General features: G+C 42.0%; 1 protein-coding gene across 1 annotated transcript in view; it reads left to right on the forward strand.

Annotated features, from left to right (window-relative positions):
* The window catches only part of LOC140722423 (uncharacterized), a 324,366-nt gene that overhangs the window by 2,807 nt on the left and 306,417 nt on the right, over window positions 1-15,142 (forward strand). Inside the window, exon 2 of the mRNA XM_073037167.1 lies at window positions 7,171-8,376. Coding sequence (XP_072893268.1) covers window positions 7,171-8,376 — 1,206 coding nt within the window. The remainder of the gene's footprint in view (window positions 1-7,170; window positions 8,377-15,142) is intronic.

The raw sequence follows: 15,142 nt of genomic DNA on the forward strand, positions 1-15,142 counted from the left end.
GGCATTTGCTTCTCAGAAGTCTGTGTGTTTTGACCACTGGTGCATGTATAAAAATATAAATGATGATTTTACAGATAGAAAGAGTTGGTTTTAATTGAAGAATTCGAAAGGTGCGTCCCTGATGACATAAAGACATATTTAAATGAAAAGGATGCTGCCACTTTGCAGGAGTCTGCTAGATTAGCAGATGAGTTTGCTTTAACTCCTAAGGTTAAGTTTATCCCGAATAAGAGCTTCCAAAAGAGTAGCAGGGATAACCAGGGCAAACCAGAAATTAAAGTTTGGACTAGTGATAAGAGTAAGGATGAAGGGAAGCAGTTGAAGGAGAAATATTCTGGTCTTACTTGTTACTGTTGTAGGAAAGCTGGTTATGTGATGGCTAATTGTTCTGTCCTGAAGAAGAAAAAGGAAAAGGAGGCAGTCCCAAATGCCTATGTTGAAGCACCTATAAACCCACAGGGTTCTGAACATTCTGTTGAGGCTCAGTTAAGGTCTGAGTTAAGAAAGGTTTCGAACATTTTATGTCAGATGGGATTGTATTAGTAAATGAATGGTCAACCCCGGTACCAGTGAAAATTCTTCGAGTTACTGGGGCTCCTCAGTTACTCGTTCTAGGAGGCTGTGGTGGCCAGTGCTATAATATTTGCTGTTGTGTGCTGGGGCAGCAGGCTAGGGTAGCAGTATCAACAAACTCATAAGGCCAGTGATGTTGTGGGGGTGGAACTGGACTCTCTGACGGTGGTGTCTGAAAAGAGGATGCTGTCCAAGTTGCATGCCATCTTGGACAATGACTCCCATCCACTCCATAATGTCCTGGTTAGACACAGGAGTACATTCAGCCAGAGACTCATTCCACCGAGATGTAACACTGAGCGTCCTAGGAAGTCATTCCTACCTCTGGCCATCAAACTTTACAACTCCTCCCTCGGAGTGTCAGTCACCCAGAGCCAATAGGCTGGTCCTGGACTTATTTCCACTTGCATGATTAACTTATTATTATTTAATTATTTATGGTTTTATATTGCTATATTTCTTCACTATTCCTGGTTGGTGCGGCTGTAACCAAACCCAATTTCCCTCGGGATCAATAAAGTATGTCTGTCTGTCTGTACGTTAGACAGCGTTCTAAAGTTTGGTGATGAGACTGACACTGCTGAGGTAAATCTTATTAAAGGCATTGGGGGCGGCATGGTTTCCGTGCCATTGCACAAGGTAACTTTACTGTCAGGATTGGTTTCGGGACCTGTTAAGATCAGATTATGCTCCAGTTTACTGGTGGGAGATATTACTTTGCTGTTAGGGAATGACCTGGCAGATGGTAAAGTTGTTCCTGCAGTGCAGTTGACAACTAACCCAACCACTGACGACCCACAGATGGATTTTAACATTTATCCTTCCTGCACAGTAACTTGAAGTATGGCTAAACAGTCTGCTGACGCAGACGGTTCTGTGCAGCATGATTCTGATACCCATGATAGCCAAAATCGGGATGCAGGTTATGAAGACCAGTCAGGGACTTTTCTGCCTTCATTGTTTCAACAGGATTCAGGTAGTAAGTCTGATGAGAAAGATTTATCCCTGTCTAGGAAGGAGTTTATAGCAGAACAGAACGAAGACCCTGATATTGAAGCTTTAAAAGAAACAGCTCTCTCAGATGATGAGATTAAGAAAGTGCCAGTAGGGTATTATCTCAAGGATGGAGTGCTAATGAGGAAGTGGAGGCCACCTGCTGTACCTTCGAGTGAGGAATGGGCAATTGTTCACCAAGTTGTAGTTCCTAAAGTTTATAGGACTGAAATTTTAACTTTGGCCCACAGTATACCCTTACGTCGACATTTTGGAGTGAATAAAACTAAACAGGATTATCAAAAAAATGTTACTGGCCTAATTTGAGGACAGATGTTGTGACCTTTCGCAGAACCTATCACACTTGTTAAGTTGTGGGTAAACCTAATCAGGTCACCCCAGTGGCCCCACTGCAGTCTAAACCTGCATTTGGTGAGTCCTCTTCAAAATTTATAGTGGATTGTGCTGGCCCTTTGCCAAAGACTAAAGCTGGCCGTCAGTATCTGCTAACTATTACGTGTACTGCATCCAGATTCCCAGAGGCAATACCTCTCAGAAATATTAAAGGTAAAACTGCCGAAGGCTATTACCAAGTTTCTTTTTACTTTATTTGGTTTGCCGAATGAAATCCAGTCTGATCAAGGAAGTAATTTTACATCTGGGTTATTCCAGCAGGTAGTTTATGAACTGGGAACTAAACAAATTACAACATTTGCATACCATCCAGAATCACAAGGGGCTTTGGAAAGATTTCATTCTGCCCTCAAAACAATGATTAAGACATATTGTGTTGAAAATGGAAAAGACTGGAATGAAGGAATACATTTGCTTTTGTTCACAGTAAGAGAGTTGGTACAATAATCACTGGGATTTACTCCATTTGAACGTATTTGGTTGTAGAGTGAGGGGACCTTTGTCCTTGTTAAAGGAACAATGGATTGATGGGGATGTACCTGTTAACTTGTTAGACTATGTTTAGATCTGGATCTGTTGTTGTTTGTCATCTATATCTGTAATCTGGATGATAGTGTGGTTAACTGGATCAGCAAATTTGAGGATGACAACAAGACTGGGGGTTTAGCGGACTCCGAGAAGACTATCATGGCTTGCAGTGTGATCTGGACCAGATGGGAAAATGGTTTTAGAAATGGAAAATGGAATTTAATGCAGACCAGTGTGAGTTGTTGCACTTTGGTATGACCTACCAAGGGAGGTCTTTCACAGTGATTGGTCGGGCACGGAGGAGTGTTGTGGAAGAAAGGGACCTGGGAATACAAGTCCTTAATTCACTGAAAGTGGTAGATAGGGATGGAAAGAATGATTTCAGCCCATTGCCTTTAATGAACCAAAGTACTGATAACAATAGATGGATGTTATGTTGACTTCTAGAAGACATTGGTGAGGCCTAATTTGAAGTATTGTGTGCAGTTTTGGTCACCTACCTACAGGAAAGATGTAAAAGAAGTTCAGAGATTTCAGAGAAAATTCACAAGGATGTTGCCATGTCTGGAGGACTTGGGTTATAAGGAAAGATTGAACAAATCAGGACTTTATTCCTTGGAATGCAGAAGATTGAGGGGAGATTTGATTGTGATATGGAGGCACAGATAGTGTTAATGCAAACTGGCTTTTTCCACGAAGATTGGGTGGGATGACAACCAGAGGCCATGGGTTAAGGGTGAAAGGTGAAATGTTAAGGGGAACATGAGGGGAAACTTCTTCACACAGACGGTTATCCGGCTGTGGAATGAGCAGCCAGCACAAGTGGTGCATACGAGCTCGATTTCAACATTTAAGAGGTTTGTGTTGGTACCTGGATGGTAGAGGTGTGGGAGTGGGCTGTTTAAATAGTTCAGCACAAACTAGATGGCCCAAAGGGCCTGTTTCTGTGTTGAAATTTTCTATGATTGTGACAAGAACCTGAAATAATACAAACATTCACTCTAACCCCTTTTGACAGCTGTGTGAACCAACCAGTCATTTCAGCAGGAATTTTTCATATGGCGTTAAAACTGTGGCACTTAAATTAAATACGGAAGAACAGAAGGGATTAGGTATGCCTTTTACAGTGAAGGAGGTTGAAGAAGCTCTGGGATCACTTCAAAGTAATAAATCTCCAGGAGAAGATGGTTTTCCACCTGAATTTTATAAAAAGTTTAAAGATTTATTAATTTCTCCCTTTATGGAGTTAATACATCAAGTGGAAAGAATGCATAGACTTCCAGAATCTTTTTCAACAGCTATTTTAATAGTATTGCCAAAAAAAGATAGAGACCTTTTAAAGCCAGCATCATATAGACCTATTTCTTTATTAAATACTGATTATAAAATTTGAAAACAATAAAAAAAGTTAAAAAAAATCTTATCTAATAGATTATCTAAATGCTTATCAAAATTAGTGCATATGGATCAAACAGGATTTATCAAAAATAGACAATTGGCAGATAATGTAACCCGGTTAATTAGTATAATCCATTTATCGCAAAAGAGGGAGGAAACGAGTGTGGCAGTTGCTTTAGATGCAGAAAAAGCATTTGAAAGATTGGAATGGGATTTTTTATTTAAGGTATTGGAAAAATATGGATTAGGAACATCATTTATAAAATGGATTAAAACCTTAAATACTAATCCCAAAGCTAAAGTAGTGACAAATGGTCAAATTTCGACACCATTTCAGTTAACAAGATCAACTAGGCAAGGTTGACCATTATCACCTGCTTTGTTTGTGTTGGCAATAGAGCCATTAGCTGAATTAATTAGAATGGACCCAGATATTAAGGGTTTCAGAGTTAATCAGGAAGAATACAAGATTAATTTATTTGCTGATGATGTTCTACTTTATTTAACAGATCCATTACATTCATTATGTAAATTATCTTATAGATTAGAAGAATATGGGAAAATATCAGGTTATAAAGTAAATTGGGATGAAAGTGAAATTTTACCTCTTACTAATGGAGATTATAGTCAATGTCGATTAATAACTCAATTTAGATGGCTGACAAATGGTATAAAATATTTAGGTATAAGAGTTGATAATGATATAAAAAACTTATACAAATTAAATTATTCACCACTTTTGAAAAAAATTCAGGAAGATCTTGATAAATGGATGGCATTACCAATAACATTAGTAGGTAGAGTAAATACTATAAAAATGAATATATTCCCGAGACTACAATATTTATTTCAATCATTACCAATACAATTACCCCAGAAGTTTTTTCAAGATTTAAACAAATATGTGAGGAGGTTTCTCTGGAAAGGTAAGATGTCAAGAATATTGTTGGAAAAATTGACATGGAAATTTGATCTAGGAGGGTTACAACTTCCAAATTTTAAGAATTATTATAAAGCAAATCAACTTAGATTTATTGCATCTTTTTTTGAGAAAGATAAACCGGCATGGATTAGAATAGAACTAGATAAAATAGGAGAAAACGTACCAGAAGATTTTATATATAAATGGGAATCTAAATGGATACGGGAAAAGAAAGAAGCTTCTATATTAAAACATTTGATTAATTTATGGAATAAGATAAATGTTGATGATGAGACAAAAAAATCTTTATAAGCAAAGACATCTTTAATTCAAAATAGACTTATTCCTTTTCCAATGGACAATCAACTTTTATATAATTGGTTTCAAAAAGGGATTAGATACATAGGAGATTGTTTTGAAGGAGGTATATTAATGTCATTCGATCAATTAAAGAATAAATATAAAGTATCAAGAAACACTTTATTTTGTTACTTTCAACTAAGGGCTTATATAAGAGAAAATCTAGGTTAAACAATGTTATTGCCGAAATCTAATGAAATAGAAATTTTAATTCAAAAAGGAAATATTAAAAAATTTATATCTTGTATGTATAATTTGATTCAAAACCAGACAATTAAACAAGGAGTCCATAAGTCAAGACAAAAATGGGAAAGTGATTTGAATATTAAAATTGAAGAAACAAATTGGTCAAGAATATGTCTTGATAGTATGACAAATACAAAAAATGTTCGGTTAAGATTAGTGCAATATAACTTTCTACATCAATGATATATTACACCACAAAAAATAAATAAATTAAATCCAAGTTTATCTGATCAGTGTTTCAGATGTAACCAAGAAACTGGTACATTTTTACATTCTACATGGTCTTGTTCTAAAATTCAACATTTTTGGACAAATTTAAGAATTTTACTGGAACAAATTACGGGAATACAACTTCCTCATAATCCAATATTACTTTTATGAGGTGATATTGAAGGGATAAAACCGAAACTCAAACTAAATAAATATCAGAAAGAATTCATAAAAATTGCACTGGCAGTAGCCAAAAAGGCTATTGCAGTTACTTGGAAATCAGATACATATTTAAGTATAGATTGTTGGAAGAAAGAAATCTATGGCTGTATTCCATTAGAGAAAATTACTTATAATTTAAGAGATAAATATGAAACATTTTTGAAAATTTGGTGCCCTTATTTACAAAAGACAGGAATAAATATATAGGTGCTCTGAAGATGAAACAATTGGTTACTTGGGGAAAGAAATAAATATACATACTAAAGTTATTAAGAACTCCATGGAGCATGTGGAGATCTTCCAACAACCAGGCACTTTCTTTTTCTTTCTTTCTAACTTTCTCTTCTTTTGATATAGGGAAGTTAGAGGGGAGGGGGGAAGGGATATATACATTTTTTTCCACACTTGTAATTACTTAAAAACACAATTAAATATTTTTTTTAAAAAAAACTGTGGCACTTTAAGTTAATAATACATAAAAAGAAGATCCCAGCTGCACGTCAAGAAAAACTATTTGTGTGAGAGTGTTTCAGTTACTGTGGGGCGAGGAACCCATGCAGCTCAGTGGGAACAGGGAATAATACCAATGGAGAGAGTGAAACTGAGCCAGGAGACGGCAGAAATGCCCCATTCTTAAAGAGACAGGAAGAGCATCAGGTATTTGATGGTCATTCCAGATACCAGCACTCTGCCCAGTCAGGAGATGATTTCTCTGTCCAACTTTCGTTGAACCTCACTGTAACAGTGTGATACCAGATCACACCTTGACAACTCAAGTGATCTCATCTGAAATGTTGAACTACACCCATTGATGGATTTTGTAAATCTTTTTACAGGTTAAAAATGAGAAGGAATTTGTCTCCAGGAAGCTCAAACATGGCACGCCAGTTTTGTTGTCTCTGTCGAGATATTTAAGAAGTGGAGCAAGGGATCCAATTGACCATCCTTCCTGCTGAGACTGTGGGGAAGGATTCACTCGGTCATTTGACCAACTGTAACGCCTGTAATTCACACAGGAGAAAGGCCTTTCACCTGCTCAGACAGTGGGAATGGATTCACTCGGTTATCACAATTGAAGGTACATCAGTAAATTCACACTGGGCAAGGCCATTCACCTGTTCTGTGTGTGGGAAGGGGTTCAGTCGGTCTTCCCACCTGTGGACACACCAATCAGTTCACACCACACTGGGCAGAGGCTGGTCATCTGCTGAATTTCTGGGAAAGGATTCACTCAGTCATCTGACCTAATGGCTCACCAGCGGGTTCACATTGGGGAGAAGCCATTCACCTGCTCAGTCTGTGGGAAGGGATTCACTCATTTATCCCAACTACAGAGTCACCAGCGAGTACACACTGGGGAGAGGCCATTCACCTGCTCAGAATGTGGAAAGGGATTCACTCAGTTATCCCACCTACAGAGTCACCAGCAAGTTCACACCGGGGAGAAAGCGTTCACCTGCTCAGAATGTGGGAAGAGATTCACTCACTCATCCACCCTACAGAGACACCGGCAAGTTCACACTGGGGAGAAGCTATTCACCTGCTCAGTCTGTGGGAAAGGATTCACTCAGTCATCTGCCCTACTGGTACATCAGCGAGTTCACACTGGGGAGAAGCCGTTCACCTGCTCAGTCTGTGGGAAGAGATTCACTAATTTATCCAGCCTACAGAGACATCAGCGAGATCACACTGGGGAGAAGCCGTTCACCTGCTCAGTCTGTGGGAAAAGATTCACTAATTTATCCAGCCTACAGAGACATCAGCGAGTTCACACTGGGGAGAAGCCATTCACCTGCTCAGAATGTGGGAAGAGATACGCTGACTCTTCCGCCCTAAAGAGTCATCAGCGAGTTCACACTGGGGAGAGGCCGTTCACCTGCTCAGTCTGTGGGAAGCGATTCACTCATTCATCTCGCCTACAGAGTCATCAGCGAGTTTACACTGGGGAGAGGCCGTTCACTTGCTCAGTCTGTGGGAAGGGATTCACTCGGTTAGCTAACCTACAGAGACACCAGCGAGTTTACACTGGGGAGAAGCCGTTCACCTGCTCAGTCTGTGGGAAGGGATTCACTCATACATCCCACCTACAGAATCACCTGCGAGTTCACACTGGGGAGAGGCCGTTCACCTGCTCAGTCTGTGGGAAGACATTCACTCATTTATCCCAACTACAGAGTCACCAGCGAGTTCACACTGGGGAGAAAGCATTCACCTGCTCAGAATGTGGGAAGAGATTCCCTCGCTCATCCACCCTACAGAGACACCAGCGAGTTCACATTGGGGAGAAGCCATTCACCTGCTCAGTCTGTGGGAAAGGATTCACTCAGTCATCTACCCTATTGGTACATCAGCGAGTTCACACTGGGCAGAGGCCATTCACCTGCTCAGTCTGTGGGAAAGGATTCACTCAGTCATCTACCCTACTGGTACATCAGCGAGTTCACACTGGGGAGAAGCCGTTCACCTGCTCATTCTGTGGGAAGGGATTCACTCAGTCATCTACCCTACTGGTACATCAGCGAGTTCATACTGGGGAGAGGCCGTTCACCTGCTCAGTCTGTGGGAAGGGATTCACTCAGTCATTCACCCTACGGAGACACCAGCGAGTTCACACTAGAGAGAGGCCGTTCACCTGCTGAGAATGTGGGAAAGGATTCACTCAGTCATCCCACCTACTGGCACACCTGTCAGCACACAGTGGGGAGTGGCCATTGTTATGAATCCCTAGGTTTTGTTTGCTGTGGATTGTCATTTTAAGAGAGAGAGATGAAGAAGGTGAATCAGTCTGACTTGCAGCTTGTTTACATCGTGTGCAGCTTGTTTAGTTTTAACCGAGGACACAGACACTCAGAGTCAAACGGAGACGAAGGAGGAAAAATTGAAGAATCGAAACCAGGGAACTAGTGGCCAAGGGTCACTGTTTGGAACTTTCCTTTGCCCACAAGGGTGGCCTAATTATCGATTCACCGTACATCGAATGTGTGGTTGTCACCTCATTTGACCCATAGGAGTGGATCTGATTTGGGGTATCCTGTGGAGACCACTTATGTGTTAACCATTGCCTGGCTGTGGTGTGGCAATTCATTAAGATGATACCAATTATGACAAGTCACTTCGGGTGATAATTAGTATGTGGATTTGGAAGGATGACAGATAAACTCTACAGCGACTGTTGGTCTCATTTTACCACCATGGAACCTGTGGAATACGACATAATTGCCTTCTCTCAACATTTACCCTGGATTACAAATATCTCTCTCTCATCACCTATTCTGTGGTTGAACAGAACTTTCATACTTTACCATCTCAAGACTCCAAGCCTTGTTTCCCCCGAGCTCAATAGTTTGGGAGTTATATTTATACACATATCACTCACAAGGAAATCTGCAGATGCTGGAAATTCAAACAACACACACAAAATTTATTTATTTATGCTGCCCCAATCATCGCCACTGGGCTATAAATGTGCAGGAGCAGTGTGTGGTTCAGTGCTTTGCTCAAGGACACACACGCTGCCTCAGCTGAGGCTCGAACTTATGACTTTCAGATCGCTAGTTAAACACCTTAACCACATGGTCACGCGCCACACACTATGACATAGTGAAACAGGCTGTGCTCAAAGCTTATGAGTTGGTCCCAGAAGCAGACAAGCAAAAGTTTAGAAATTTGAAGAAATCTGTGAACCAGACATACGGAATTTGCTTATGAGAAATTTGTGTGCATTGACCGCTGGTGCACATCTGAACATGTAAATGATGATTTTAACAGCTTGAAAGAGTTGGTTTTAATTGAAGAATTCAGAGGGTGCGTCCCTGATGACATAAAGACGTATTTAGATGGAAATGATGCTGCCACTATGCAGGAATCTGCTAGATTAGCAGATCAGTTTGCTTTAACTCATGAAGTTATGTTTACCCTGAATAAGAGTTTCCAAAAGGCACTTGTCAAGTTGTGGGTAAACCTAATGAGCTCACCCCAGTGGTCTATACCTGCATTCGGTGAACCCTTTTCCAACGTTATAGTGGATTGTGTTGGCCCATTGCCAAAGACTAAAGCAGGCCATCAGTTTCTGCTAACTATTATGTGTACTGCATCCAGATTCCCAGAGGCAATACCTCTCAGAAATATTAAAGCTAAAACTGTGGCGAAGGCTCTTACCAAAATTTTCAGTTTATTCGAATTGCCTAAAGAAATCCAGTCTGATCAAGGATGTAATTTTACATCTGGATTATTCCAGCAGGTAGTTTCTGAACTGGGAGCAAAACAAATTGCATAATCTGCGTACCATACAGAATCACAAGGGGCTTTAGAAAGATTTCATTCTACCCTCAAAACAATGATTAAGACATATTGTGTTGAAAATGGAAAAGACTGGGATGAAGGAATACACTTGCTTTTGTCCAGATGAAGGAATACATTTGCTTTTGTCCACAGAAAGAGAGTCAGTACAGGAATCACTGGGCTTTACTCCATTTGAACTTGTATTTGGTCACAGAGGGACCTTTGACCTTGTTAAAAGGAACGGTGGATTGATGGGGATGTACAAGTTAACTCGTTAGACTATGTTTTGAAGTTCAAAAATAAACTACACCAAGCCTGTAGTCTAGCGAGACAAAACTTAAAGATTTCTCAAAACAAAATGAAGTGTTGGTTTGATAACAGGGCTTGCGAAAGAAAATACCAGGTGGGAAATAACGTGCTTGTCTTATGTTGACGAATCCACTTCAGGTGAAATTCGTATGACATAGTCTCCCAAATTAATGATGTGAATTATGTTATTAAAACACCCAACTGACTTGAACTAACACAGGTGGTACACATAAATATGATAAAGCCTGTTTTGACAAGCAGGTGCCATCTGTGTGTGTTGTTGTCAAAACAAATGAAACTGGCAACCCTGAGAATGAAACAATTGACTCGTCTGAGACTTTTCACAAGCCAAACATGGTCCCAGTTAGGCTAATGAACTCGGTTGTTCCAGAAAACATTGCTAACAAGTTGTCTCATCTGTAGCCAAAGCAACATCCACAGCTGAAGGAATTAATTCTGAAGTTTAAAGATTTATTTCCCGATGTCCCCAAGCAAACCACGGTCGCAGTATATGATGTAGATGTTGGTGAAGCCAAACTGATTAAACAACACCCACTTCGCATGAACGTAGAAAAGTGTAAATTGGCTGACCAGGGAATTGAGTATATGCTGGAGAATGGTATTATTTGGCCTTCAAAATGAGATTGGAGTCACCCTGCATTATTGTGCCCAAACCTGATGGTAGTGTTAGATTTTGCACTGAATATAGAAAGGTAAATGCAGTAACAAAAACAGATGCCTATGCTATCCCTAGAGTGGATGATTGCATCGATGAGGCTGGAAAACCCAATTTCTTACAAAGATTGATTTGTTGAAAGGGTATTGGTGTGTTCCATTGACGGACAGAGGTAGAGAAATTTCTGCATTTGTGACACCATCTGGGTTGTATGAATACAATGTTTTGCCTTTTGGAAGGAAAAATGCTCCAGTAACATCCCAGAGATGTTACTTAACTTGGCTAAGAGTGAATTTGGCCATGCCAGTGTGACCTGTCTTGGCTATGTTGTAGGTCAAAGCAAGTTGGCTCCTGTTCAGGCAAAAGTCCAGGCAATTTCTCAAGTTCTTATTCTGACTGCTAAGGCTCTTAGAAGGTTTCTGGGAATGGATGGATGTTACCGTAAGTTCTGTAAGAACTTTGCTGCTATCGCTCTGCCTCTGACTAATCTCCTGAAGAAGGGTGAAAAGTTTATTTGGACTGAGCCTTGTCAGAAGGCATTTGATTGATTGTTATCAGTATTTCAGATTAGGCCAATCAATGTAGTGCTGTCAGCAAATTTAATTAGCAGATTGGAGCTGTGGGTGGCAACACAAGTCATGGGTGCACAGAGAGTAAAGGAGGGGGCCAAAGTGACAACCCTGTGGGGTATGTGTGCTGAGGGTCAGAGAGACAGAGGAGATGGAGCCCACTCTTACCACCTGCCGGCGATCTGACAGGAAGTCCAGGATTCAGCTACACAAGGCAGGGTGAAGGCCGAGGTCTCTGAGCTCCTTGTCGATACTTCACGCCTTTGTATGGCTACTGCTCTGCCCATGACTGCAAGGAACTGCAGAGAACATCAGAGAAACAAGCCTCCACTCCATGGACTCTTCCTACACTTCCCCTCCATTGGAAAAGCAGGCCATGTACTCAAAGAACCTCATTACCTGGACATTCTTGCTGCAAACCCGCTCCCCCATCGGGGAAGAGATACAAAAGCCTTAAAGCGTGTAACACCAGCCTAAAGGATGGCTTCCTGTCTGCAGTTACAAGCCAAATGAATGATAAAATGGACTCAACCTCACAATGTAACTCGACGTGACCCTGCATCATATGTCTATCTGCACTGCACATTCTCTGCAGCCATAATGCTTTGTTACAGTGAGTGTTTTGTCGTATATCAGCTCAATGTACTGTTGTAATGTATCTGTCTGTGTGGATGGTACGTCAGGCAAGATTTCCACTGTAGCTCAGTACATGATGATAATAAATAAATTTCCCATTTTAATTGTGTGGAAATATTAGACAGACTGAGCTTCTGCTCTGGAACCACAGAAGGAAACTGAACAGAAGAAACTGTCATTCCTGTGGAAAGCAAATATATGGAAAATGCTTCAATCTCACATTACGATCTGCGGTAACTGGGATCAGGTGACCGGTGGTGGGTCTCCCATATCAATATCAGAATCAGGTTTAATAGCACCGGCATATGTCATGAAATTCGTTGTCCCTGCGGTAGCAGTAGAACCTAATTCATAACAATAGTTTTTAACAATTGTGATTTTAAATAAGAATATACATATATAGTACAAAAATAGAAAAAAAATTAAAGATATAATAAACTATCTTAATTGTGTGGAACTATTTGACTGACTGGGTTGTTGCTTTGGAAATTCTAAGGTGAAGCTGAATTAAACTTTTCACATTTATGAGAAGCTCAGATAAATACAGAAGGCTAAATTCTCACATAAATGGGTCAGATACCCAGAAACATTGGCTGCACTTCAGCGCCTCAAAACATTGGAATGAAACATGCAGAAAGTATTGCAGAGAAAAAGACATTGTCCACCCACAACGAGAGGACGTGACAGATCCGGATCTCACTGACTTGTCTGAACGGGGAAAGGTGAAGCTACACGTACACGTAGAGCAGTGACCCACAGATACTGCAGATCTGCAGAAAAACGAACAGGAAACGGGATCAGGTGACGGGTGGAGGGTCTCCCACCTGAACCGGTGACTCTGCTCCTCTCCCCTCACACACTGCCCGACCCATCTAATTAGTTTTAATTAGTTTTGCTACAACAAGTGTATGGGACATTGGAAAAAAAGTTGAATTTCCCCATGGGGATGAATAAAGTATCTATCTATCTATCATCCGCCGCATTCCCCACATTATTCCATATTTACACCAGATACATGTCTACTTTTCCACACCATATCTTCCCCGATCCCTTTCCCTCCACCTCCAGGTCACAGAGTCACCGGCTCAATTCCCATCCAGGTCCAAAACATGATTCAGACCCAAACAGGAAATGTTCACGTTTCATTTAAATCAGCTCTGTGTTTATAAACACTAATTTCTGTTCACATTCCTCCGGACTCAGTGGACAGGAACACAGAAACATCAAATGAGAAACAGCAGGAGGCCATTCAGCCCCTCTAAGCATCAGCAAGGTGGCGGCTGTTCTCCCATCTCAGCCACATGTTTCTGTCCGATCCTCATTTCCTCGATCCCTTCGGTCTCCACACATCTGCCGGCCTCACTTTTATGTGAGGACAATCACCGAGTCTTCACCGCCCTCTGTGGTGGGGATTTACAGACATTCACCACCCTCGGAATGGAGACATTTCCCTCATCTCAGTCCCGGACAGTCCATCCCTGTTTCAGAGACTGGGATCCCTGGTTCAACCGGTGTTTGCCCCCAATGTGGTGAATCCCTCTGCTCGACACCACCGTGGGCTCAGACATTTCCACAGATGAGCCCCTCATGTCCCCACCGGGACAAACTTCCTGTCCGCCCGCTCTCTCACCATCTTCATCCTTTCAATAAAATCCCTCCTCCCCGGGGAACCGGCATCAAACCGACGGGCCGAGCGGTCTCCTCCTACCTCTCGGGGATACATCAGACTCCGGCCGCAGGAGACGCTTCACAAACGTCCCAACTTCCCTCGGAGGGAAATGGAAATAAATCAGAAAGCGGACATTTACTTTGAGGTTTTCTCCGCTCTGAGGAGGCGGTCGGCGCTTGAGCGGGAGACGGACTCAGCGGGGTAACGCCCACTCGGCTTGTCCGCCTCCGCGACTGGTTGTAACCTGTGATTGACATCGCTTCGCACCAATGGGAATAGCGCAGCGCCTGAATCCTCTGTTGACAGCGGTGGGGGAGGGGTGGGGCTGGTCACGTGATTATTAGCCCAGCCGTTCAACCGATAAAGCTCGAGCACAGCAGCGCGTGGGTGACGTAAGACACCGCGCACGTGAGGGCAGATCCCGGTGTCGGGAGCCCATGTGTGACGTCAGGCGCGTGGGGAGCTGTGTCTGACGTCACCTGTGGGATTGCGCTGGCATTGAAAAGCACCTTAATGGACTTTTCAGTGGGACAACAACATTAATCACGGGTTTCATCAGTGAATCCAGTGTTGTGGGATGTAAAGTCTCCTGTTATGTGTCCGGCTCTGCCGTGTTCTTGGTGGAGTGGGCAGCGTGGTGTTTGTCTCGATTCGGGTCACAACACCAGAATTGCCAGCGGGGTCCACACACAGTGTATTAGTCAACAGAAAACCTCTCGTCCCTGCAGTCTTTGTCTCCTGGTAAACTCAACACCCTGACAGTGTGGACCATAGATACCCCTTCCTCTCAGAGTCAGGGGATCATTCAGACAGCTGATCGCTGAGAGGATTATATTTATTAGTCATTAAAGTTCGCCCAGATTCGTTTGGACGGATTTGATGTGGAGTTCGGGGTGTCACAGTGAAGGGGCCGGACGGCCGAACTCTCTCCGTTGTCCAAACATCCTTCCAGGTGAGGCGACACTTCACCTGTGAATCTTCCGGGGTCGCCTCTTGTGTCCGCTGCTCCCGATGCGGCCGCCTCCACACTAGTGACACCGGATCCTAAGCAGTTGTGCGGGGTAGAGTTGTTTTCTTTTTATCGGGGGTCGATGTTATTGTTCCCTTTTGTGCGGGAGGGTTGGGTTTTGGGGGTT

Source organism: Hemitrygon akajei, unplaced genomic scaffold (assembly GCF_048418815.1).
Source record: "Hemitrygon akajei unplaced genomic scaffold, sHemAka1.3 Scf000077, whole genome shotgun sequence".
In the NCBI taxonomy this organism is placed as follows: domain Eukaryota; kingdom Metazoa; phylum Chordata; class Chondrichthyes; order Myliobatiformes; family Dasyatidae; genus Hemitrygon; species Hemitrygon akajei.